At 39.3% G+C, this 27,814-nt stretch overlaps 1 protein-coding gene across 4 annotated transcripts in view; it reads right to left on the bottom strand.

Annotated features, from left to right (window-relative positions):
• The window catches only part of CLCN3 (chloride voltage-gated channel 3), a 74,165-nt gene that overhangs the window by 8,136 nt on the left and 38,215 nt on the right, over positions 1-27,814 (bottom strand). For all 4 annotated transcript variants that reach the window (XM_050338295.1, XM_050338293.1, XM_050338294.1 and 1 more), the window contains 9 exons: positions 22,960-23,117; positions 20,584-20,683; positions 15,962-16,149; positions 15,174-15,296; positions 13,619-13,825; positions 9,362-9,442; positions 7,259-7,804; positions 3,122-3,308; positions 1,408-1,806 (listed from right to left, as the gene is read on the bottom strand). In XM_050338295.1, coding sequence (XP_050194252.1) covers positions 1,408-1,806; positions 3,122-3,308; positions 7,259-7,804; positions 9,362-9,442; positions 13,619-13,825; positions 15,174-15,296; positions 15,962-16,149; positions 20,584-20,683; positions 22,960-23,117 — 1,989 coding nt within the window. The remainder of the gene's footprint in view (positions 1-1,407; positions 1,807-3,121; positions 3,309-7,258; positions 7,805-9,361; positions 9,443-13,618; positions 13,826-15,173; positions 15,297-15,961; positions 16,150-20,583; positions 20,684-22,959; positions 23,118-27,814) is intronic.

Below are 27,814 nucleotides of genomic sequence, written 5' to 3' on the forward strand. Positions count from 1 at the left end.
ATTGGCACCTGCCTCCCTGCTTTCCCTCATGAGGATGTTGAAGACTGCAACGAGGTCTCCCCTCAGTCTCCTCCAGGCTGAACAAACCAAGTGACCTCAGCCACTCCTCATATGGCTTCCCATCTAGACCATTCACCATCTTTGTTGCCCTCCTTTGGACACTCTCTAAGAGCTCAATGCCTTTCCTATATTATGGTGCCCAAAACTGCACACAATATTCAAGGTGAGGCTGCCCCAGTGCAGAGCAGAGCAGGACAATCTCCTCCCTCGACCGGCTGGTGATGCTTTGCCTGGTGCCCCAGGACACGGTTGGCCCTCCTGGCTGCCAGGGCACAATGACTCAAACCAGACACAATGCAAGACTAAGCAACTTGCACTGTACAATCTTAGCAGCTAACATGAGTCTTACCAGTGAAAGTGTATTATTAGAAGAATGTTCTGCTATTCCCCCCCCCCCATTTGCTCAAGTAAACACACAGTTAAAGGAGTATATAATAATGTCTATATGTCTATAATAATTTCCAAGTTTTGGACATTCACATAAGTCTTACAAAATGTAATGCCATTGTATATATGGTCTTAAGAACATAGGCAAAAATTTTATTGAAGTAAACAGTGTTGTGTTCACAAATTATGTTTTATAAAACTTTCAGAGACATCTGTCTCTTTCTCAAGTGTCTTTGTTAAAGAGATACTTCTCAAAAAGAAAAAGTAGTATAGATGCAACTTTCATCACTTATTTCATGCACCAAATGTTACAGTTTTGGGTAGTATCCTCAGAATCCACAGAATTTTTCTTGCTAGTACACAAAGCATTGTCACAGGTATCACACGAGTGCTAATACTCACCCACAGAAAGAGGGCCCAAACCGGGATTGTGTGCTCATGTGCTCAGGGACAAATTTCCCATTACACAAACAAATTGAAAAATAGAAACCTGAAATAATTATTTTTGCACTTATCTGCTCTATAAAACAATCTCAGTTGTTATAACAACAGTAAATAACATACTGTCATAAAGAAATAGGAAATACAATTAAAAATTACTTGGACAGTAATTCTCACAGAATCCTGTTGGTCTAAAATGAGAAGTACTCAATTTTGAAGAAGAATGTTAGTGTAGCATCACTTGAGGAAATGAGATACTACCAAAAGCCTCCAAAAAATCAACAAAATACTAAATTAGATGATGTTTTGGCCTACTTGAGTATGACTTCTGTTTTTATGACAGGAGACAAAAACAGATGAGCATTTTCTTCGTTTCAGAGCCTGCTAACGAAGATAATAATATACTTAACAAACTCGAAATAAGTCTAGAAACACACAGTAAATTCTATTTAAAATATAAAATTATATAAAATAATTTAAATTTGTATATATAATAATGCAATACTGGAAGATAATTACCTATTGCAATAGTTAAATCTCTTCTTAGAGCAAAGCCCACCAGTCTCTGTGATTCCTTTGACATAATAACAGGAAAACCATTATAGCTGGTTTCGTTGATCAAGTTTTCTATGTCTTCGACTGTCATGTTATCCTGCGTCAGAACTGCTAAAGGTGGATCGCTTCTTCGAGGTCTCATAACATCAGCAGCCAGTGTTGTGTGAGTAAATTCTTCCTTTGCATCCAAGAAAGGATATCCATTCAGTCGGATGTGTGCCTCATAGATGCCTTCCCTACCAAAGGCATCTCCTACCCACTTACTGGTCATGACTGCAGCCATTAGGGGCACAATATATTCCAGCCCTCCTGTTAGCTCAAAGACAATAACTACCAGGGACACAGTCATCCTTGTCACACCACCTGCAAGAAAAATGATAGCCAGTAACATTCTAGTATAAGATAATTACGAATTTAGAATTTCCTGACTTCCAGATAAGAACTACAAGCTCCATTTTACCATGAAAGGTCATTTGACAAACATCCTTCTGTATAATGCCAACAGAGAAGCAAACAGAGGAAATTAACACAAAACGTCTAGAAGTGAAAAAGAGAGTTTCAGGGAAAATTCACAGAAAGGGAGAAAATAAAGGGAATTGGAAAATATGTACAGTTAATTATCATAAACTAAGAATGAAACTGTGTCTATCTCATGCCACATCAGGGTTAAAAGTACTGTGAAATGCAAGGAAATCCAGTAAGATAAGAATTTGGAAAAAGAATGGAACCAATGCAGGAAGTCACAGGTAGCAATTCAACACTTATGTTGTCCAAAGAATTAGGAATTTAATGCTATTGCTAACTCATAAAACTGAAGAGAACTCTGAGCTGATGAAAAAACCCTTTTTTTTGGACAACAGGAGAAGACAGGGATTGTATTTCTCTTTTTGTTAGTATTTAAGACGGGGTTTTTTCTGCCAAGGCTTCTGATGCCATATCTTTATTCAGTAAAAGGATATGATTTGTCTTTCAATGCGTTCAAAAGTGATTCAAGTTGAACTCTTCAAAACAACCTCTCCAAAACCTAAATTTTACTATGTTGTTTGATTGCCAAATGCACTTTTCATTAAATAAGAGGTCTACTTTTTGCAAAATCTGTACTAACGGCTTTTAAGTTTCATCTCCAAGGCAACCAAGTTAGAAGCTAGGATGAGACAAGACCTTCAAAAGCCCTCTCCTAGTTTAGGTGCCCAGCTTAAAAATCTTTCCAAGAAGTGGATTTTCAAAAAGTTGTAAATCAGATTTGTTAAAAATACATTACACCCTTCTTAAAGTTTTGTTTCGATTATGAATTTCAAGAACAATTTTTGCAATTCATGTAGATGTGGCAGCTGATCACATTACTTCTAACAATTTTAACTGTACTTGACCCTATAAATGCTCTACTTCATACACTTCAAGAAACTCATTTTTCTGACCGATGTAGTAATGACACCTCTTCATATCAAAAAGCAACCAGCACTACTTAATTTTTCTACTTCTCATCAGTTTAGAGTTCATGTTATTCCTCAGATCCTTGTGATCTCAGGGTCTTGTGTAGCGACGTGAATTCTGAAGAGAGAACTCTATAGAAACAGGTGTTCCAAAACTGCCCTGTTTATATCTCCTTTACTTTTTAATAATTATTTTGATGCATGAAAAAATCAGATCCTTATTTACTTTGTTATATTTTATTTACCTAAGCACGCAGCAGCACCAACCATGGCGTAAAGACCAGGTGTAATACAGTCAGCTCCAACTTCACACCACTCCTTGAAAATGAACCAGTCATGATGGTAGTAAGCCAGCTGCTCCACTGCAATTCCTACAATCCTTCCTGCTATTGCTCCAATTGCCATACTAGGTATGAACAACCCAGATGGAACCTGCAACATAAACAGAGCTGGTGTAATGCTGCTGGGAACAGACCTGACACATCGCTTTACAAATAACTTTCGTCTTCCAAAAGAGATGCAAATGCTCAAATTATCAAGTTAAAACCATGTAAGCTGACCTTGAAAGGTCAGTAAAACTTAAGAGAATGCTATTGATATCCCTGATTGACCTAATTAGCTAAAACCATTTTATGACCATATTTTTTTATATTTTACTGTACAGGACCACAAACTAGATTCTCAGTGCCAACAGCACAATTCTTACCCTATGCATGTCCAATATGAGCCATGCTGCTAGTACTGAAGTGTTCCTTACTATTTCCCATCTCCCTTACTACTTCATGTTCCTCAAGAGTCAACATTCATGTACTTAACAGGACTGCCTTTCCGAACTGCTTCCTGACACTGCTAAAAATTAGATGGCTAACTAACCAGGTGATTTTTAAAAGAGGCTTTGCTTACTATACTGACATTTCCTATACAAAAGAGTGTATACAGAATGATAAATACACTAAGAGAGGAAAAGGCAAGACAATCCCCATTGCAAAAAGGAGTTAACACATTAGGTTAAAAAAATGTTCCTACTGTCATTTTAGTTATTAAAATGTTTTTCTGCTATTACCTAAAACCTGAAAAGGGCACAAAGTGCTGTCACACCAACATGGCTTAGTAAAGTATTATTGCAAGCTTGTTTTTATCAGCAGCTTCATAAAGAGTGAGTGTTCATCTCAAAAACTGCTGTTGTCTATCTTCTCCTTAGGAAGCTGATCTTTCCAGGAAACATACCAGTGCCTAAATGTCTCATTAAACTGGAAATGCCCGCTGCTTCTCCTCACAGCAGTTGTTAGCATCAAAGTATTTTATACTGTGACTGAACTACAAATCTGACTACAAATCAGGACTAGAATTTTTACTTCATCTAAACACACTTCAACCCGTCAACCCATCAAAATAATGTCATTAAAAAATTGCCCTCCTGGTGTAACAAGACAAATCATGTAATTTTTCTTGTAATGTACAGCTGTGAAATTTAAGTATTGTGCAATTCCAAACTACAGATTTTTGCTGTGGTATTCAGTGGCAAGTGCAGAACCGTATTTCAGTTATTATTATATTTTGTCTATACTTATGGTTGCAAAGATGATTTCTAAGCAACAAATCAAGTAAAAACAAGCATAGCAAACTTTGTGTTAGAAAGCCAGCAGCACAGCTTTTGAGAAAAAGTTTAATAATCCATCATTCCCACCCTGAATTACCTAATATTTCAGTGTTGATAGAGGTAATATTCAATTCTATCATTTTAGTCTAATATTCAAATTGTACATTTATACCCTGCTGTTATTGCCCACAATTAATTATGCATCTAAACCCCTTTCTAACTGTTAAAATCAAATTCTTTTCCTGAGTGAAATTCTTTCTTGGTGAACAGTACAAAAGTACCCCAAAAAACCTCCCACATTTCCAATATAAAATAACTAAGTAAATCTTTGAAACTGCCTCACATTCTAGTTTGCTACAGCAGTATGCTGCAGAAATTAAGTCTCCACATGGAAATTGTATCCAAAGTGTTTTCTAGTCCTTTGTTAAGGGAACTTTTTAATGCACTAGCTTCTTCTCTTCTTTCCATCATAGGTGGATAATGGTTACAAGACTAACTGTAATTATGATTTTACAGCTGTATTCATTTGCATAAGCCCCTGGATCACAAATCACAAAGTGAAGAGGAATCTTCACAGAGAAGGAGCAAGGAAAAAAAGTTAAGTTCTTCCTTTTCTTCTCCAGTGCTTGCCAGCCTTGCTCAAGTTATACTACAGAGGAAAAAATATGTTCTGTGGCCCATGTATCATCTTTGAAACAAGTAAGGATCAGGATATGGGTACAACTTTCTTTGGCAGTGCAATTGTGCACCCATCAGGTTACGAGGCAAAGGTGGAATCCCACCCCAACTGTTGATCAGCATTTAGACACATTAACGAGTCTACCGATTATAAGCAGTACGGTACACATACAAAAGCTTGTAAGGAAAAAAAAACAAACCAAAACAACCCAAAAAACACCAAAGCCCTGCCATATTATCCTCCCAGTGATCCTTTTCCACAGCAGTAAGAGCAGCAGGAATCACTGGCAGAAGCTAAGTTTCTTTGCTTACGTCACAGGAAAACAGTTCCTGTGGGGAAAGACTTTTGTCTGCAAGGAAGAGCCATGGAGAGCTCAGAGGATCCTTTAGAATTATTTACATAACAAAGTTGTTGTTTTCCTTTTTTGTTTGTTTTTAATTTTGAATTTGCTCTTTTTATAGAGATAAAGTTTAAAATGCAAATAAATAACATAAAAGTGACATCCCTTCTCCAGGTCCTGGCTGACATTCTAACCAACCACATGCTTTAAAGCTTCAAAAAATTTATGTAGCACAGTCCCATCAATGACAGCAGCAAGACTCCTTGCCTATTGGCAAAGTAATGAATATATTCTTACAACTTCGCAAAAATATTTCCACCATGCTGAAGTTCCAAGAAAATGAACCAAACCCAAATGAGGTATAAGCTCTACCATTCTGTGAAACTAGTGAATTTCAATACACATAGTGTGACCCTGTGGTGACAACCCTGTGAGACAGAGCCAGATGCACACGAACACATGAATGGTAAAAGAAAGTCCTAGATATAAATGAAATACAGTAAGTGAATACAAAGCAAAACAACAGATTGGAGTTGTCATGTCATAGAATAATGTCAGAATTTTGGACTTATGGAAGACTAGCATTTAAAATACATACAATGGATTTCTCTTACTCATCAACTGACATATGGAAAAAAGCTTCCAGTAGCAAACTGCAACACCTTTTAAAATATCAACACATGAGAACCATATTACTGTTCTGTCAGTTACAGAATAGTTGGGATTGAACATGACCACTCCAGATTTTCTACTATGCTCACTCAGGGTTAACAACTAGCAGGTTGCCTAGGCTTGTAACCAGTCAGGTTATATTTCCAAGGATGTTCTCTGGACAACCTATTCCAATGATCAAACACACTCACGGAGAGGAAGTGTGGTTTTATGCATGGTGTTATATGGAACAGCAATGTAAACTGAAAAGTTAAAGCCAATTTAAAGGCAAATCCTGCTCAGTGAACGTTCTTCAATATGTCTGCATTAAGACACGTTTGATAATGGAAAAAACTATGAAGGGAGACTGACAAGACAGAAAATGATGAAGGTATGACAGTTACGTGTCATTCAGAAAACAGTCACAGACTGGGGAAAGGCTGAAGACGTCTCCAAAATAGATTTACTAAACAACCAGAAAAACCAAAAATTCTGCTGCTTCTGATGGAGAAGAAATTCCCATTACAGTCACATAAACAAAGCTCACTTTCTCTTCATGACATGCAATATTGGAAAATACAGCAAACGAAATCATCATTATCTGCCTTTAACATCTACAGTAATTATATTCATATGAAAAATGAGGAGAGTGGATTAAAAAAACCCAACAACCTACAAGTTATTCAAGGGGTACAGTCTTTTCTTCTTCCCTGTAACAGGACTAGAGAATTTGAGTGGTTATATTTGAACTCTGCTCTTGAAAATTTTTGAGGCATCTCTACTGCTGAATCAGGCCATATGAACAGCCATACATCCACACAGCTCCTGCTCCCTATTGCATTTCCATTCAGCAAAACAAAGGGCTAATCTGAATTTAAATAAACTTAATATTGTTTTCTACAAGACTTGCTTATTCATCATCATCATGGTTAGGCTTCATGAACGAAGATTTGAGAATTGCTTATTAACCAACAGTAAAAAGACCTTTTTTAAAAGAACTACACATAAAAAGAAATCTATAAACAAAGCTACTGTCTTTGAAAGATGGAAAATGAGAAAGGCAATAATTAAATAATCACAGCAGATGACACAGTTATTGCATTCACACTTACCTTGATACCAAAGGTGAAGACTGTCATGATTATTTTAAATATGAGTGCTAAACACAACTGCCATATAGCTGAATAGACTCCAGTGCCTGCTGGACGGTCAGGAATATCATCTACTATTTTGCTTGCATTCATATCATTTCTGTAGTCACAGAGCGAGGAGGATTCTAACGGCCCACAGTCTGTGAAGAGCTCCTTAATAAGCTCACTGGTGTTTAGCCTTGTATATGGATTAGGAAATGCAATGACAGCTGTTATTGCTGCAACAATAATAACCTCCAGGACAGGATACTTCCCAAATTTTGTAGATTTGCGTCGACGACACCATGCGATATTTGCTCGGATGAAAAACGCTCCCCAGAGCCCACCAAATACTCCCAGAAGAATAAAAGGAAGCAGTTCAAAAAGGTACCAAGGAGTGTGATATTCCACGTAAAAAAGAACTAGGCGGCTATTACCAAAAGGATTGATGGACCTTAAAACAAACGCAGCTACTAAAGCAGCAAAAAATGATCTCCATAAAGTTTTCAGTGGGAAATAGTAACTGACCTGCAAAAGGCAATACATGAGAATTATTAGTAAATCAATTTAAAAAACTGGAAAGACAGGTTTATGCATGTGTTAGAGTACTGCTGCTCACATGGTTTAAGCTAAAAAAAGTACTCTTAGATTATCAGTATTACTCTGATCTCTTGGAGCATGGGCACTCCAGCACATCCTACATTTTTAAAAAGCTCTACAACAACTCATACTTGTATCAGTTTTAAAGTCAATACTACAGCAGTATTGAAACCACTGCTTTTTTAAGACTGTTAGGAAATGATGCACAGTAATTTATGTTTATAAGCTGCTCTGTTTGTCTCTTTTTAGCATTTGTGAGAACCAAGCTGTGTACTAGCTGCACTCTCAAATTTCCTGCTAATACAGTTTCATCTCCTTTCAACCTACATTGAAAGGTTTTTGACAGATCTGTTATTTTTAGGAAGTATGATTAAAACAAACAAACAAAAAGATCAAAGTCCTCAAAACAGAATATGCAATTTCATATTTAAGCCCCACGTAGCCTGACTTGAATTTCAAGATAGTTTTCTTCTGCATTTTTTTGGCAACAAAGGAATTTCTCAAAATCCCCTAAGGATATTAAAAAATTATACATGAAAGAATATTTTGCTCCCTTTTTCAATTAATAGATTTTTAATTTTCTTTAAAAATGCCAATTATAAGAATAACATTCTTATGTATTTTGAAAATGACTAATTAAAACTAATTTAATATAAATAACTTCTTGGGGAAGAGAGTTTGGTTGCCTTTCAGATGAGTTTTATAGCATATTTGTCCTTTTAATAATTATTATATTCAATTGTGTTCACTATCTGAAACTTTCAGTAATGTTTAAATACTTGCTTCACAAAACTGTCCAGTAAGTTTCTAAACCCTCTTTCAAAATGAAAAATAAGAACCCTATTTATTTTTTTTCAGAATAAACTCCCAGACTGAAAAGCTGCTGTATCTCTGTCTGTATGTAAACTGTAACTATTAATGGACTCAGCCCTTCTCCAGAAAAAAGTAACTGAGAATAAATAATAATAATAATAATGGCCAGTCTTCGCGAGCGAAGATCCGGGGAAGGTCTTTCCACCTTCCAGCCTGCGCATTGGATTTTTTAGGTGAGACACAGTGTGCGCGGAACTGAGCCCACCCTTTAATCCTAAGGTTCATCTGCCGGGGCCAAGCGAGCTTGGACGGTGGCAGCGAGGTCCTTAGGACGTAGGTGGGTTGCCTTTAAGGGCTAACGAGCCCCACCTGCCCGGGAGTGGCCCTGACCGGGAATCGAACCCGGGTCTCCGCGGTGATAGCGCGGCGCCTTTACCACTGGACCACCAGGGGCTCCTACAACTGAGAATAAATGACAAATAATAAATGAAAGCTGACATTCATCCAAAGAAAAGAAAAAATATCTTTAGGAGGACTCTTGACTTTGAAATGTGGGTCAAAAAATAATTCCCTTCTTAGGGAAGACTCTGCATCTTAAAGGAGTCTGAGATTATTTAAGCTAAAAGCGACTTTCTTAAAATATCTATCCTTCAGTGCCATCTCTTGACATACCTCCTCCAGACTGAAAAGGACTCCCCCAATTGGGGCTCCAAAGGCTACAGAAACTCCTGCTGCTGAGGCAGCTGACAACACCTGGAAAAGAACAAAGATGAGTGTTTTTTGCAGTTTGTTACATGTTTCTGTTAAGGATACACATATTTAATAACAGAAAATCATGAAGTTACTGTATGAGAATGCTCCTAAGATGTGGAGAGTGGCCACAGCAGCCATCAGTCAGGCACTAGACATGACAAAGCCAAGGACACTGCTCACAGTTCAGAGTTGAAACTGGCCAGTGTCAGATTAAAGAAGAGCTTTTTTGAATACATTAATAGCAAGAGGAGGTCTAAGAAAAACATTGAATTGACACTTATTGAAGATGGTCATCTGACTAATAGGGACAAGGAAAAAGCATAGGCATTCCATGGGTTTTTTTCCTCACTCTTTTTAATAATACTGATAGACTCTGGGCTGCCTGGTATCCTGAGTCAAATGACCACAAGTGTGGGAACAGTGACTTTCCATCTGTGGACACTAAAATTGTAAGGGACCAGCTCTGTCAGCTGAATGTTAGTAAGTCCGTGGAGCCTGGTGGGATTCTTCTCAGAGTATTGGTGGAGCTAGGGGATGTTATGGTTAGACCCCTCTACCAAAGCTCTTGGCAGTCTGGGGAGAATCTGACTGACTGGAAGCTAGCCAGTGTGAGTCCAACCTATATCAAGGGCATGAGGGAAGACCCAGAGAACTAAAACCTGTTAGCTTAGCCTCCAACCTCCACAATTTTCAAGGAGCTGAGAAGATTACAGTGGCTGCCACTGAAAGGTTTTTAAATATTAAAGCAATCATCAGGCACAGTCAACATGGGTTCAAAGAAGGAAAAGTCCTGTTTAACTAATTTGGTATCTTTCTATAATAAGGTCACCTGTCCAGTGGACAAAGTGAAGGCCCTGGATGTAGTTTTTCTGGATTTCAGTGAGGTTTTAGATACTGTCCCTCACATCATCCTTCTGGACCAGCCGTCCAGCTGTGGAACGAACAGGTGGAAGAACTGGGTGAACATCAGGGCTCAAAGAGTTGTAGTGAATGGAGCTACATTTGGCAGGTGACTGGTCACTGTGGGGTGCTTAACTAATAATAAGCACCATGAACAAACCATACTAATAGGCCTCAGCCTGTCTTAGCAAGAGACCTGCTTGCAGGTTGCGGGAAAAGTACTAAAACTATTGAGATAATAAGGAGGAGTTTTTGGAGAAAGACAATGATTTCATAGCGTGTGCACAGCTGCATGTAACCAATGATCAGGATGTTAGTGATATATGTTTAGCTCATGATTCACAACATTTAACCAATGGTTTGAAGGTGTTCACGCACTGCAGGGCTCTGAAGATATATAAGAGTCTGGGTTATGTAAATAAAGTGTAACATTCTGCTTAAACCATATTGGTTTGTGTTTGTTTGTTCACCGTGAGCTCCTCCGCCAAAAGGTCACCAACATTCTGTTCAGTGTATTTAAAGACCTAGATGTAGGAGTTGAATGTGCCATGAGTAAATTTGTTGATTATGCCAAACAGGGACATGCTGACTCTCCTGAGGGACAACAGGCCTTGCAGAAGGGTCTAGATAGACTGGAGCACTGGGCAGTAATTAATGGGATGAAATTTAATGAGTCAAAATGCTGCACATCTAGGATGGAGTAACACCAGGCTCAAGTATAAGCTGGGAGAGGAGTGGCTGGAAATCAGCCCTGCAGAGAGGCATCTGGGGGTGCCGGTGGACAGCAGCTCAGTGTCAGTCATCAGTGTGTCCAGGCAGCCCAGGAAGCAAACCCCATCCTGGGGAGCATCAAGCACAGCACAAACAGCCAGTCAGCAGAGGAGACTGTCCCACTGCATTCGGCCTTGGGGTGGCCTCCCCTGCAGTGCTGCGAGTGGTTCTGGGCCCCGCAGTTCAAGAAGGATGTGAAGGTCCTTGGCTGCATCCAGAGGAGGAGGACAAAGCTGGTGACAAGGATGGAAGGAGTGTCCTGGGAGGACTGACTAAGAACATTTGGATTGTCTAGTTTGGAGGGAAGGAGGCTGAAGGGCAACCTTACTGCTCTCTATAGCTGCCTGAGGAGTTAAAATGGAGAGGGAGATGCTGAGCTCTTGATATGCTGAACTCTGTGATATCTAGCGATAGGACACATGAGAATGCCTTAAAGCTGTGCCACAGGATATTTAGACTGGACATCTGGAAGCATTTGTTTACTGAGAGGGTGGTCATACTGGAACAGTCTTCCTAGAGAGGTGGTGCCCTTTACAACATGCTTTAGCTTATGGTCAGCTCTGAACTAGTCAGGCAGCTGGATTGGATGATCATTACGGGTTCCTTCCAATTGAAATAGTCTATTGTTTTCTACATGTGCATGGTGGAGAATTCCATCAGTCACAAATATTATTCAAGGGACATAAATCGATGATAAACTAAATAGCTTTTATATCAGTCCTGGAGATTTGCACTCAGTAGTCTTCAAGCAAAAACCCAGAAAAAGAACTGAGGTGAACTGAGATTAACTGAGAGATTAAAAGGATTAAAAGGAACTGAAGCAGCAACTGGTCCTACAGCATCATGGATGAATTATGTTCAATATATGAGGATGGTTAGTGCTAATTATAACTATACTGCATAAATTCCGTGCAAGAACACTGACCCCTGGGTAGTAGCCCTTAACACACCTGTTGAAGAATACACAGAGAAACTCAAAGAATTATTACACTACTCTGAGATGAGCAGTTAAACCACAATACGCTAAATGATTTAAGAATACAGAGATTTGAAATATGAAGTGAACTAAATTTTCCCATGTTCTGCAGTCTCATTCTAGAAGTAGAGAAGTTGAGCAGAGAACTGAAGCACAGCTCAGATAACACCCTTTTTAATTTTACAATACAAAAACTGTATTGAATTAGTAAGAATGTTAGAGCTTGCTATTCTCTATGACTATACTCACTTCCAATAGCATGGCTCCCTCTATTGGGTTTACATGACAAGGTTTTAGTAGTAGAGGGGCTGCAGGGTTAGCTTCTGTCAGAAGATACCAGAGGCTGCCTCATGTCCCACAGAGCTGGCTCCAAAATGAATCTGTCCCTGCCCAAAGCTGAGCCTGTGAGTGATGCTGGAAGTGTCCCTGTGATAAGATACTTAAAGGATACAAACCACTGCACAGCAGCTGTCAGAGAGTGGAGTGAGAAAAATGTGAGAGCAACAGCTCTGCAGACACCAAGGTTAGTGAAGAAGGAAGGGGAGGAGGTGCTCCAGGTGCCAGAGCAGAGATTCCCCTGCAGCCCGTGGTGACACAGGTTGTCCCCCTGCAGCCCATGGAGGACCGTGGCAGAGCAGGCTCCTGGCAGGAGCCATGGCCTGTGGAGAGGAGCCCAAGCAGGAGAAGGATTCCTGCAAGAACTGTGGCTGATCTGGGCTGGGACAGTCCATTCCTGAAAACTGCACCCTGTGGAAAGGACCTATGCTGAAGCACTTAGTGAAGCACTGTCTCCCATGGATGGGATCCCACACTGGAGCGGAAGAGTGTCAAGATGAAGGAGTAGCAGAGTCAAAGCATCACCTTGAGAGGGCTTTGGGATAGAAGAGTTAGGAGTGAAGCTGAGCCTGGGAAGAAAGGAGAGTAGGGGCAAGGTGTACTTTTTATTGCTTACTATTCTACCGTTGTTAACTGGCAATAAAGTAACTTTCCTCAAGTGTAATCTGTTTGGCCTGTGATGGTAACTGGTGAGGGAGGGATCTCCTTGTCCATATTTTGACCTATGAGCTTTTCATCTTATCCTCTCCTGTTGTCTTGTCAAGATAGAGTGGTGAGAGAACAACCTGGCAGGCACCAAGTCTAACCCACCATCACTAAAAACATCAAACTGAAACAGAGCAGAAAAACACTGTTGTTATCAGGAATATATTGTTCATGGGTTCAGAATACTCTGCTGTCCTCAGAACTGAACACACTCATCAATTACCAAAACATCAGGCCAAGAACAGAAAGAATTCAAATAAAATCAAATGGTCTCTGAGATGGGAGAAATGCAAACTGACTCTGACATGGAAACTATCTACCTTTGAGAATGCTAGGGATGATACATTGTTCTTAACACAATAAATAACTAATGATAAACACTAAACACTATCCAAGAGAAAAAATACTGTCTTTTAAACAAATCAATGCAAATGCACAGATATTTAATATTTAATAATAATTCTAAAAATGCTTTGAAAAAAATTTACCTCTCTTTTTTTAGCTTCATTTGTACTGTATTTTGGGAAGAGGTAGGAAAAAATATTCCCACAGCAGCAGGCCACATGTACCAAGGGACCCTCTTTTCCTAGACTCAAACCTGATGCGACAGCCAATACCAAAGTAATTGTTTTTATCATCAAAGTCCACTTCCCCAAGTAACCTCTGATGATGAAACCACTCAAAATAGTTTTTATCTGGAAGAAATAATAAAAAAAAATAATATGTTATTGCATTCTGCTTTGTCCAGAAAATAATTCTATCATTTTACGTGCAGAACTTCAAAAACGAGCCTTTTCAAATGGCTGCCTTTATCACACCTTAAAACACATATTGTTCAGATTGCTACACTGAGTCTATCTGGTTGCCTGAGGCTTTCCATTTGCTCTAAAACATGTACTCTAAAACACTGGACAATAACATACAACATTATCAATTACATTTAGTAGTAAATTAATTTGCAGCAGCTTCTAAGACTGCATTCATTACTTTATGATGTACATTATCAAGTGAAAGGCAGGAAACTTCCAAAGGAAAAATAAACCTGCAAAAACTATACCCAAGGCCATCTACTGTAGCAATATTCCATTTGCACCAATATTATACCTCTGTTTTCTCTTTATGTCTTACCATCATGACATAAAAAAATAACGGTAGATTTCTTGACATAAAAATGGAAAAGATCAGCCTTTCTCCACCAGGAAAGATGTGCCACTTGCCTAATGTATTACTGTACTTAATGTCATATTATTAGCCTGGAAAATATGCCCATATAGAGGGAACAATATAGTTATCATAGGAAAGGACAACCTGTCCATAAATAGGATGTACACAAAACACTGGGCAGCTGTGCCTAGAAAGCAAAGATAGCTAAATCTGGAAACAAATTTAGGGTGACATCTTCTGGAATAATGGCACAGGACTACTCTAGGCTTATTCAGAGGCAGGATTTGTCCTTCAACGTCTACAAAACACACATATAAAGAAATATTTACAGAAAGACTGGAGAAGTGAGACTGACCACAATTTATTTGACTTTGGGTTTTCTCTCTATTCTGTGGATAGTAGCAGACAGCAATACAAACAGTGAGTTTTTGAGGGTATTACACGTTTTACATTGTGACTGTGTTGATTTGTTCTAGTTAAGGCAACTAAAGGCACTGCAACAAAAGACCGATTGCTGTATCCAAGGACCCGTATTCTGTCAGTGAATCACTATTCTCTCACCTCCAAAGGGAGGGTGAGGATGGGGTGAGGTTTGGAAATCACTCTTCAGGAGTATACTCTCTTAAGCTAAACACTTCCTTAAAAAGTGGTCCTGACAGAAGCATGGAGCAAAATCTACTGACTCAGGAGATTCTCTTACATTTGGGGTGTTTTTCCCAGAAACAATTAGCGCAATTACATGCTTTCAATCTGAACACTTGTATTAATAGATTTCTTAGGCAGGGTGCTCCCTCTTCCTTCCCCCAACCCTGTAAGGCAGCAGTAATTTTCATATTAATATGAAACAGCCATAATATATATGTATAAGTTAGACCTCACCTCAGGTATCCCTGAGCCACAGGCATAGGGAGCAAATACCTTCACCAGAGAAACTGCTAAGAAGGCAAAGCTCAATGCCCAGAAAATGTACATTATGTAGTTCATTATGTATGAACCTGGACCCTAAAAGGAAAACAAAAAGTCAGAAAATAAATTTGACATAGGAGCAAAATCACTACTTAAAATAATCCAGAACTACTCTTGCTGCAAGTACATTTACGTGCACATTTTGAGGAACAATTATTATTACCAGGTCAAGAGAGAATTTTGTTTGAAAAGCATAAAATAATGACATCAGCACAGACTGGGTTATACAAGGTATAAACTGTTCTAACATTTCATCTTAAAATGAAAAAAATAAACATAGCACAGCTGTATTTTTAACAGCTATTAGTTGCTAAAATCTGCTGAATACTGAGTAAACCCTTATTTAAAAAAAGAATTGTGGTAGAAAAAATGAAAAATCTATTCTTATTTATCAGAGGACACTATAAATGTAATTTTTATTTATTTTATGTACAGCTATGATGAGGAATAGAAGTTCTCGGGTTATTAACAGTTCTATACTCTTGTAACTTCCTTACACCTGTAACACTACAAGCCCCCTTGCAGTTCATGAAATACACATGTATTACACTATAACCTATTAATCAAATCAAATGCTTAAAAACGGTGCAGGCAGTCCAACCCAAACCTGTGTTTAGAACCCTAAACTTAAGTTCATTATTTTTTTTCCATATTCACATGAATTGTTGAGCAAGATCATAAAGGAATGGGTATGTACTCACTTCTGCTTGCCCAATTATTAGTTCTGCCCATGTTTTCCACTGCGGACATTTATCTCTCTCTTCAAATGTGGTCTCGTTTGAACCCCAACAGCACTGTTCATGGTTAAACCACAAAGCACTAAGGCAAATGCCTTCCTTCAAGTCAGTCATCCAGTCAGCAGCAATGTCAATCAGGCCTGCCAATGCCCCTGTTGTAGAAACATTTTTGTATTAATGTTCTGGTAAATAAGAATAACACACAAGCTAAAATGAAGAAATGTGTTGGTATTAACAGATGTAAATTGAGATTATAGAAAACCTAATTAAATAGACATTTAATATATTACTGAAGTCCTGTTCTCAAGACAGTAAGATTAGTATTTGCTGAAGAACTGAGTTCTTTGTATATTTCCCAAATTAAATGTGGGTTTTTTTCTTACCTTTTTTTCCTTTATTCTCCAACAGTCCACTGAAACGAAGGAGTTAAGAGGACTATTACTGTAATGGGGCAGTTTATTTGGCACCAATCCTGCTGGAGACAGATGGGATTCACCTGTTTAAAAGGTGAACAAGGACTCTAGCCTGTGAGTTGGCAGGGCTACCTGAAAGGGCTTTAAACTAGATTTGAAGGCAGAAGGGAATAAGACCAGGCTCGCTAGAGATGAGCCTGGGGGTGGCATGCCAGAGTTAGGGGTGAAATTGATAGTCCAGCCGAAGTGCATGTACACTAATGCATGTAGGGGTAACAAACAGGAGGAGCTGGAAGCCATTGTGCAGCAGGAAAGCTATGATGTAGTTGCCATCAAGGAAATGTGGCGGGATGACTAACATGACTGGAGTGCTGCAATGGATGGCTACATGCTCTTCAGAAGAGACAGAAGAGCAAGGAGGTGGTGGGGTGGCTCTGTCTTTATCTAAGGAATTCTTTGACTGTACAGAGCTCAAGGATAGTGATGATAAGGCTGAGTGCCTGTGGGTAAGAACTGGGAGGGAAAGGCTAACAAGGCAGACATCCACCATACATTGGTGGGGGTCTGTTACAGACCACCCAGCCCAGATGAAGAGGCAGATGAACTATTCTCTAAGTGGCTGGCTGACATTTTACAATCACTAGCCCTTGTTCTCCTGGGAGACTTTAACGTGCTGGATCTCTGCTGGAAACTCAACACAGCAGAGAGGAGGCAGGCTAGGAGGCTCCTGGAGCTTGTTAGCTGACATAGCTGGTAAGTGAGCCTAACAGAGGTTGTGCCCCACTAGACCTGCTATTTACAAACAGAGAAGGGCTGGCAGGAGAAGCAGTGGTCAGAGGCGGACTTGGGCACATCGGCCAAGAAATGACACAGTTTTCAATTCATGGTGAAGTAAGGAAGGGGGCCAACAAAACCTCTACCTCAGACTTCTGGAGGGCTGACTTTGGCCTGTTCAGGACACTGGCTTAGAAGGAACCCTTGGGAAACAGACCTTAATAACAAATGGTTTCTGGGAGGCTGTACATTCTTCAAGAACAAAATCTTAGACACTGGAGCAGGCCATACCTATGTGCCGAAAGACAAGCTGGTGGGGAAGAAGGGTGACCTTGCTGAACAGGGACCTTTTTTTGGAACTCAGGGGAAAATAGAGAGTTTATGACCTCTGGAAGAAGGAGGGTCAAGCAACTCAGAAAGCGTACAAGGATGTCATTAGGTCACACACAGAAAAAATTAGAAAGACATTATAAAGACACTAACAACAGAAGGAAGACCAAGGAAAGTCTCACATTCTTCATTGGATTCGGGGGGAAAAACACTGTTGCCAAGAAGGAAGAAAAGGCTGAAGTACTTAATGCCTTCTTTGCCTCAGTCTTCAAGAGAAAGACCAATTACCCTCAGGGCAATCAGCCCCCTGAGCTGGTAGATGGGGACAGGGAGCAGAATAGAACCCCTGCAATCCAGGAGGAGTAGCTGCCTGTTGTGCCACTTAGACACTCCCAAGTCTATGGGACCAGATAGGATTTACCCAAGAGAATTGAGGGAGCTGGCAGAAGAGCTTACCAAGTCACTCTCCATCATCATAAGTCCTGTTTTACTTGGGAGGTCCCAGCCCATTTGTAAGAACAGTCAGAAGGAGGATCCAGGGAACTACAGGCCCATCAGCCTGCCTTCAGTGCAGGTTATCTTCAGTGCGATCACAAAGCACGGTCAGGACAATCAGGGGCTCGGGCCCAGCCAGCATGGATTTGGGAAATGCAGGTCCTGCCTGACCAACCTGATCTTCTGTGACAAAGAGACCCACCTAGTGGATGAGGGGAAGGCTGTTGATGTAGTCTACCTGGAGTTCAGTAACTGTTTGATACTGTCTCTCACAGCATTCCCCCAGAGAAGCTGGCAGCCCATGGCTTGAACAGGTGGTGTCTTTGATGGGTTAGAAACTGGCTGGATGGCTGGGCCCAGAGAGTGATGGTGAATGGTGCTGCATCCACTTGGCAGCCAATCACCCGTGGGTGTTCCCCAGGGCTCAGTACCGGGGCCGGTCCTGCTCAATATCTGTCAACGATCTGGACAAGGGCGCACCCTCAGGAAGTTCACAGATGACACTAAGCTGGACGGGAGTATTGATCTGCTGAGGGTAGGAGGGCTCTACAGAGGGATCTGAACAGGCTGGATCGATGGGTCGAGGCCAATCATGTAAGGCCAAGTGCTGGGTCCTGCCCTGGGTCACAACAATCCCCTGCAGCGCTAACGGCAAAGCTGCCTGGCAGAAAAGGACCTGGGGGTGCTGGTTGACAGCTGCTGAACATGAGCCAGCAGTGTGCCCAGGTGGCCAGGAAGGCCAGTGGCACCCTGGGTTGTGTGTGGGCCAGCTGGATCAAAGAGAGGTGACTGTCCTGCTCTATTCGGCACAGGTGAGGCTACACCTTGAGTACTGTGTCCAGTTCTTGGGCCCCTCATTACTGGAAAGGCACTGAGGTGCTGGAGAGAGCCCAGAGAAGGGCAACGAAGTTGGTGAATGGTCTAGAGAATAAGCCACATGAGGAGAGGCTGAGGGAGCTGGGGTTCTTTAGCCTGGAGAAGAGAAGGCTTGGGGGGACCTCATCAATCCTTACTACTACCTGAAAGGAGGTTGTAGCCAGGTGGGGGTCAGTCTCTTCTCACAGGCAACCAGTGACAGGACGAGAGGAAATGGCCTCAAACTGAGCTATGGGCGGTTCAGGATGGACATCAGGAAGGATTTCTTCACTGAAAGGGGTTGTCAAGCATTGGAATGGGCTATCCAGGAAAGTGGTAGAGTCATCATGCCTGAAAGTGTTCATAAAAGTACTGGACATGGCACTTTAGTGCTATGGTTTAGCTGACATGGTGGTGTTTGGTCAAAGGCTGGACTTGATGATTTTGGAGGTATTTTCCAACCTTAATGATTCTATAATTTACTAATCCTGACAGAGCCTTTGTTTAAGAACCTTGGTCAACCAAAGTCGAAGTCAAAAGCAGTATTTCAGTAGAACAAAATTTCAACCTAATAAATCAAAATACATAAACATAAGGTCTCCCCATGACTGAATTCAAGGTTGCACCATTTAATATGCACTAGGCACATATGACAGAAAGCAACTGAAACTGAAAAACCTAGCAAGATTCAAGACCAGAACTTGCTCACTTTGTTGCTCAGAAACATAGTAAAGCAATGTTAATATACAAAGCAGCTTGGGGGGTGAAAACACAACACTGCACGTTCCCACTAAAATTATCAAAAGCAATTTCCAGTAATTATATACTCTGGTTGGGGAACCAGAAGTATATAAACATGCTACAAACTTTGCATATGTATTAATTTATATATGATTTGTGAAGTGATTATGTATATATGTAAGCAGTAATTATACTGTTACCGTGCCTTTTTAACAAGCACAGAACTCTAGAACTAATCCAATTTTCCCAGCATTTACAGTAAAATGTCTGTTTGGAACACTTTTTTTGAAAAACTGGGCAGAAAGATTGTGATCTTTCACTTCTGCAGGTTTTGGTCACTCCAAAGTGACCAAAGTCACTCAAAGATTAAAAGCAGCACTTCCTGACAGTGGGGCCACAAACTATTAGATGGTTTTAGCTGTAAAACTCATCCTAAAATACATTTAAAAAGCAAAGGGAGAACTGAAATATAGGCCAACAAACTTTACCTGTTAAAGATAACATTTTCTGTGTAACACTCTCTGTAAAGGTATGATAATAAATATACATCTAGACTTTGCTCATGAATAAACACATGCTTTACAAGGAAATGTGCTTACCAAAACTACATATATACTAGAGCTACTTTTACAATCAATTCATACACTTTCACAAGAAATCCTATAGGAAAAAAAGCGCAAAATTTTACAGAAAGGGAAAACACAAATCTCAATCACAGGATAGTTTGGTGGGTAGAAGTTCAAAAAATCTCAAGAAACTCATTAAATTCAGTGAGGATTTTGGTTTCCATTTGATCAGCAAACCCTCTCCTTAAAACACTGAAGCCTGTAAATTAAGACAGTCAGCTTTTTTCTTCCTTCAGGGAATTATGGTAGTAGCCTGAACCAGTTCTTAGCCAGGATGGTGGACAACAAAGGAAAAACACAGCAACTGTACTTGCTGACAAATACAAGAAAGAAATAATCTTTTTTCATTTACCTGATGCCAAACCCGTTAGCGTTACTACGAGCCATCCTGACCATGCATCGTACAAACTTTTTGTCATCTCCCATGCTGATTCTTTCTTCTTGCTGTTAATCTGCAAACAGAAATCACTATGTATACTTGTGTGTGTTTCTCTAACATGAATAAGAGAAAACAATTAAGTATGACATACAAACTGCGTGATTCAGGCTGCAGGCAAATATGCCCTCTCTTTAAATGACGAGTGTATTTAATGCTTTACATAGATAAATCAGCTTAGTCATTCAGACATCAAACAACTGACAGAGAAAAGTAAATTTGCTTTATTTAAAGAACTAAAACCCAGGAAATGCATTATTAGATTAAAGGATTAATTTCTATGACGCATATCTAGACCATGTACTTGTAAAACTGTTTCTCTCCTACATATTATTTTTTGTTGAACCTCAAATAAACTATTAGCCTACTGCTAATAAGCTATTCCATAAGATTCAAATTCCTAAACTACTTCAAATACAAACATCTTTAACTTTAGACTAAAAACACATGAAAATAAAATTAAACAAAAAAAATTATAACTATGCTTTAATACTTCTAGAAAACTATTAGAAATGATGCTTTAAGTTATTGTACTGAAAAAACAGCTATTCTTATTTTAGCCTTACTTACTTTATGCACTTAGCTGTAATTTGTGCATAACTAGTTTTATGATTAAACCTTCATTATGTAATTGCATTGTATTCTTGTGGGTTTTTCATACGGTAAAAGAATAATGTGCAGCAAACAGTAACACAAAACCAAACCAAGCCAACACAACTCAACCAACAGAACACAAGCCAAGAAAGCACAATACTAGACAAGGAAATCTTGAAAACAATATCACCCCCTTCTTTTTGCATCTTTGATTACATGGCCAGTCAGTCTCCTTCATTCAGGGCATATTTATAATTTTCCCAGTAGTTCTGTGATTATGAACTCCGAACTGTTTTGTCTGACTTCTCTGGTCTTGGACATTAAAATGAGTAACAGCTGTGAAACTTCACTCTAGATTAACTATTTACAGGTGTGCTCTGACTTGCCAGGATTTGGTCAGGCACAGCATTCTACCCAATGGCATATCCACTAGACACTAATCTGCATATCTACAGTGTAAAAATGGCACTGTATTAATTACTGCTTAGATGTCAAATTATGAAATGAAGTATTACATGGAAACACCTTCTTACTTTTCATTAAAAGCATTCAAACAAGGTACATGTTCTTAGATCAATTGTCCAAGGATCTCTTTTCCTTGAAAAAGCACTAGATAGTGCAATTATGGATATTTTGTTTTTTAAACTAGTGTAAGATTGGGGGTTTTACCATGTCAAAGTAAATCAGTATACACATCCAACATTTGCTTCCACAAAGTTAAAAATGGCATTTCCAAAGAAAACAGAATAATGCTATAGTTTTGGATGTGAAGGAACCTCTTCCCTCATCCCTCACTACAATTACAATTAATTTTTAACTAATAATTTCGTTCAGTGAAAAATATTTAGGAGAAATCACATTGCCAAATCTGTTCCATTTTTAAGGTCAATTAATGTGAGCATCCCAAAGGTTCAGCAGTAAGACACTAAATAGCATATTTTCTCTTAAAATGCTATTAAACAAATTTACTATGTGAATGACAGTATCTAGCATGTTATTGACTAATACAACTTCAGTCTGCTTCATGAAAGAACTCCTTGCAGAGTACACTGATAAAGATGAACAGCCTGAACTTTGAAGATCGTCTGAAGAAATGACTAAAGAGGAGAAAAGCAGGTTGTGTGACAGGAGAGAGGATAGTTAACATACATATTTGAGACTACTCTTTGGTTAAACACATATACGCTGATATAAGTGGTTAAGAGATGAGAATTTCCACTTTCCATAATTCAAACAACCACAGCAGTATATATATATACACACAGATATATATATACACACATAGCAGTAGCACAGATACATTTGTGTCAGTATAAAAGCAATATACATCAGTCTTCACTGTTCTGTACAAGTACCACCACAAGCACTATTGTACTATTACAAATACATCTACATGGGAAAGTAGCCTTAAATGCACTCATATGCAAAAGAAGCAGTACTATAAAAATGGTATTTGGGTGACCGGGACCTATTCCCACTCAAATAAATTACTGTCTCCTTTCCAAGTTAGAATACTGTTGCAAGACTGCAGGTGTCAATGAAGCAGTGCTTCTTAAACAGTATTCAAGTAGTTCTAGCTGATATAATCATGAACAATTTTGAAGTACATGCACATATTTGTATGTGTTACTAGATCAGACCTTAATTCCAATATCCAAACAAAAATATTTTCCAAATACTGTTATTTATGTCAAGTACCCGTCTATGCCTTTCTCTGTCTTTGCACTTCTCTCGAACCCAGTCAATGGTATGGAAGTCATCGTATGTTCCTACTCCGGGAATTGGCTCGTCCAGAAGATCCAGTAAATGTGTTGAACTGTTGATATTCCCTCCATTTGTCATTGTATAATGAGTTCCTGCAGCATATAAAAACAGGAATAAATTAATTTTGTAATAAATGAAGCATTTAAACTCTGTTCATAACACTTTGACATACAAAATTTCTGAACAAGTAATTAAGACACTTTCCATAATATGCATATTCTATTGTCATTTAGGTCTCTCAGTGTTGCTTATCACTTCTTTTTCCTGTCACTCAGCTGTAGGCTGAATTTACATACTAGTGACTTTGTGTTTCCATTGGGTAAATAGAAATGTACTAGTCAAATCTTTGTTCTTTTTTTGTGTGCAGACTCCAGAAAAACTTCAATAGAACAAAGTGGAAAAAATCAGCAGCTTCGACCCACATTTAACTTGGGAGTTTATTTCAGTTTATGAACTACCAGAAGAAAATCTGATTGTATGAAAACAAAACCAGGATGATTAGACATAAAGTTCACAGAATCTTTATAAGTTGCCAGTTATTTTCAAATACACATTCTATTAATTACCAATCTCTTCTGCATGTCTAAACCAAACCTAAAATACATTATTAACAGATGATCAGTGCAGCTAAAAAGTAACAGAAAGCCAAACAAATACTTATATTTTATTTTCATTTATTTATTTAAGGTAAATCACAGAACAGCCCTCAGCCATGAAAAGTTGGAAACGTTGTATGAAAAAGATGGATGTCTTTTGCTAATTTGTCATCACCAGCAAGTTCCTTCAGAAGCATCTCACAGAGCAACAGCCCCAACAGTATTTCTTTCAGTGATCAGAATAAGAAGTGCAAGAGGAGTACTGAGAATTTTTCTCTCTTCAAAACTGATAAAGATTTACTTTTTTTAAGCCTTCAAATGCCACACATTCTGTAATATATTGGTTTGGGGGGAAGGGGGGGCGGTTGGAGTTCCTGTGGTGTATTTACAGACCCTAAGTATAATCTTCTGCTGGACAGCTGCCTAAATATAACACGGACACCATCTGCCCACTCAACACAAACTTCTTTTGCAAAGTTATTGCTACAAACGGAACACTGATAATGAGGTTAAGACAGACAATGATTTAAGGAGTGATTACTCTCACTTCTTTGACTAAGAACAAAACAGTTTGTCCAGTATATGGCACAACACAATAATCTCTATTCATAAAGATGAAGGCCCAAGGTGACCAAGACTTGTAATCAGTTCAGACAGACACCAGAACTCATTTCACTGCTTTCACACTGGGATGGCTAGGCAGGTGGGGGTTTTTTGGAGCTGAGTTTTCTTGGTTGCTTGTTTGTTGTGGGTTTTGGTGGGGGTTTTTTTGGTGGGTTTTTTTGTTTGGTTGGTTTTGGTTTGGTTCCACCCCACCCCCCCCCAATTTCAGGCTTCTTTAATTCAGCTTCTTGGTGTTGTCAGCAGAAGTTTCTGACTTACCAAAAAAAATAAGCTAAAAAAAAGACCTACCTGTAAACTCCCAAATGCTTCAAATGCTGAGTTCACTGCTCCAGCTCTCGCCAACAATTCACAATTTTCACACACACGTAAAATGTGCTTTTTTCCTTTACATTTGTGAATTCTAAGACCTAGCAGCAGCAGTGTGACACCTGATATTGCACTCTGACCCAGAGGTGTGCCTCAGCCATCTATTGCTTCAGAGGTCTTGTCTATGCCTACTATATAACAGTGTTTATTTGGACATTTCCTTAGTGGTGAAAGACAACACAGAAGAAAGTGATAAAATCATATTAAGACAAAATGTAATCTATAATTTTCAAGATACACAAACTACCATTAATTACAAATTCTATAAAGATTAATAGTAAAGAAGACAATGTAAATGTAGGAAACAGCTCCCCAACAACACCAATACCATTCACTCATGTGAGCCTGTCTGCCATCTTTACCTTCATACTTTTTTCTCCAGTCTATACCATACTATTTTTTCCCTCATCTATTTCCCATAGCTAAGCCCTGTAAATCCCTTCCCAGAGCTGCTGTTAGTCTCTCCTAAGGCAGATGTAAAGAAGCATTACCTATGCTTCCATTAATAAAAGGCCAACAACAACAACAAATTAAATCAGATCTGCTAGTAGAGGTAATTGTGAAAACCTTGCTTTAGGATAAGGGATTAAATTCTCTTGACATTTCTAATTCTCATAACTAGAAAGGCAGTCTAAGATACATGTCTGGCTAGCTGAAAGGGCAAGCTGACCTTGTGGAAGAGATAGTAACAAAATTCACATTGTAACAATTAGTTCAGCTCTCAAAATTAAGACAGTAACAAGAGTATATTATGAAAATATTATTTTTACATGAAATTAACTTCCATTGCAAAGCAAGGGACATAAATTAAATTCAGCCACAGTGTAATTATTAATCTTCTACAAAGTTACAACGTGATCATGCACTTTACTGAACCTGAGTGAGTAGGGTAGGACAAAAGCTTGTATTTGCCCTGGGGAAGTTGGTTTTATGCCCTGCTATATATGAAGCAATAACAAACTATAAGGAGCATGCAATCCTACACAAGGCAAAGGCAAGTTGAGAGCTATAAATGTATCACAAACAGTAACAGATTATTTTATGCATATCACAAGGTACTGAATTGGAATTCTCTACAGGGGAAACCATCAGAAACGGCATTATATTCACTGCCCCAAAGCGGAACTTGGAGTAGACCATAAAAAATGGTCATTGCCCTAGATAGAGTAAAAACCCCATTGAAACTGTCAGGTTCCTACTATGCCAACATTTGCTGGCACACCAAATACTGGGATATAAGTGATTATTGTATAATGAGGAAGAGACACAGAACAGGATGAGAAGCTGAAGAGGAGGTTTTGTTGAATACAGAGCCGCTATGAACACCTGATGTGTGATGATGCAACTGAACAGCTGTAATCCTGCAGCAAGTGAGAAACAGGCAGCAGTGAGCACGTGGTAGAAAGGCATCCCCAGAGAGCACCAAGAAGAGGACAATTTTTCAGAATCTGATGCTCTGTATCTAACATATATAAGTCTGACAGCAATGGGAGAAGACATTTCCCAGGCAGTATTATGATCTATGTAGCATACAACTATTCTAAAGGAGATTTTAGAGAAATCAATACTCAACATGTTTCAAAATTTATCAATACTCAACACACTTCCAAACTTTCACTTCCCCTTTTACTCTTCTTTCTATACATTTCACACAGCAAGATGATCCTTCCAGCTATGAAAATAATGATTCTCATCAGCATAAACACACAAATTCTTGGAATTTACTCTCAATTTCAAAGTGTCATTACATTTATTTTCAACTTAATAAAATTTGTTAAAACCCTTATCATAATATAGATATTTCATCTCAACATTCTAACCATCAGGCAGGAAATCATCATTACATACACAAATTGTAGTACTTAGCAAATGTTCAGAAAGTATTTCCCCTTCCTTCTTCCCCCTTTTCCCCCATCCTCATGTTTCAAGATTCTTTCTCAGGCTACATGCTTTTCATCAACATAGAAGCAGTTTTAGTCTTAAAAACCACAACAAGCACTTAGCCCAAGAAATACAGGCACAGTCTCTTTATGATAAGAGAACACCTCCATTTTCCATATGTAGACACCTAAGCCATTCTGCAGCTGCAAAGAAAGTAAAGCCTTTTTGTTATAAATGAGTTTACTTACGTTTTTATGAGACTGAGAAGCTAATGATAAAAGTAGCATGTAGAACTTTTATTATTACTGCTATTCTAAACTAAACTGTGTAACTACAGGGAAGGAAATAGTAATATACTGATCCTCTCAGAGGCTCAGTACAACTCACAGGAATCCTTATAAATCAAACACAAGCCTTCTGTACTTTGCAAAAATAAGGCAGCTGTCATCCCTTTATTAGCACACTCTTCTCCAATATCGTCTTCAATAATCATAGAATCACAGAATGGCTTGGGTTGGAAGGGACCTTAAAGATCATCTACTTCATGGGCAGGGACACCTTCCACTAAACCAGGTTGCTCAGAGTCCCCTCCAGCCTGATCTTTAACACCTTCAGGGATGGAGCATCCACAACTTCTCCACTGGCAACCTATTCCAGTGCCTCACCACCCTCACAGTAAAGGATTTCTTCCTAATATCTAATCTAAACCTACTCTCTTTAGTTTAAAGCCATTTCCCCTTGTCCTGTGACTATGTGCTTTTGTAAAAAAGTCCCTCTTTATCTTTCTTGTAAGCTCCCTTTAGGTACTGGAAGGCTTTATTTAGGTCACCTCAAGCTATCTCTTCCAGGCTGAACAAACCCAATTTTCTCAGCCTTTCCTCATAGCAGAGGTGCTCCATCCTTCTAATCGTTTTGGTGGTCCTCCTTTGCACTCACCCCAAGAGGCTGATGTCCCTCCTGTGCTGGGGACCCCAGAGCTGGATGCAGTTCTACAGGTCGGGTCACACGAGAACAGAGTAGAGGGGCAGAATCCCCTCCCTCGCCCTTGCTGGCCACGCTGCTTTTGATGCAGCCCAGGATACAATTGGTTTTCCGAGGTGCGAGTGCACTTGCCGGGTCATGTCCAGCCTCTCATTCACCAGCACTCCCAAGTCATTCTCAGCAGAGCTGCTCTCCACAGTTCATCCCCCAGCCTGTATTGATGCTGGGGATTGCCCCGACCCAGGTGCAGCACCCGTCACTTGGCCTTGTTAAACTTCATGAGCCTCCCATGGGCCTACTTCTCAAGCTTGTCCAGGTCCCTCTGGATAGCATCACATCCT

This window comes from Myiozetetes cayanensis, unplaced genomic scaffold (genome assembly GCF_022539395.1).
Source record: "Myiozetetes cayanensis isolate MyiCay16 unplaced genomic scaffold, myiCay2020 scf7, whole genome shotgun sequence".
Classification (NCBI taxonomy): Eukaryota; Metazoa; Chordata; class Aves; order Passeriformes; family Tyrannidae; genus Myiozetetes; species Myiozetetes cayanensis.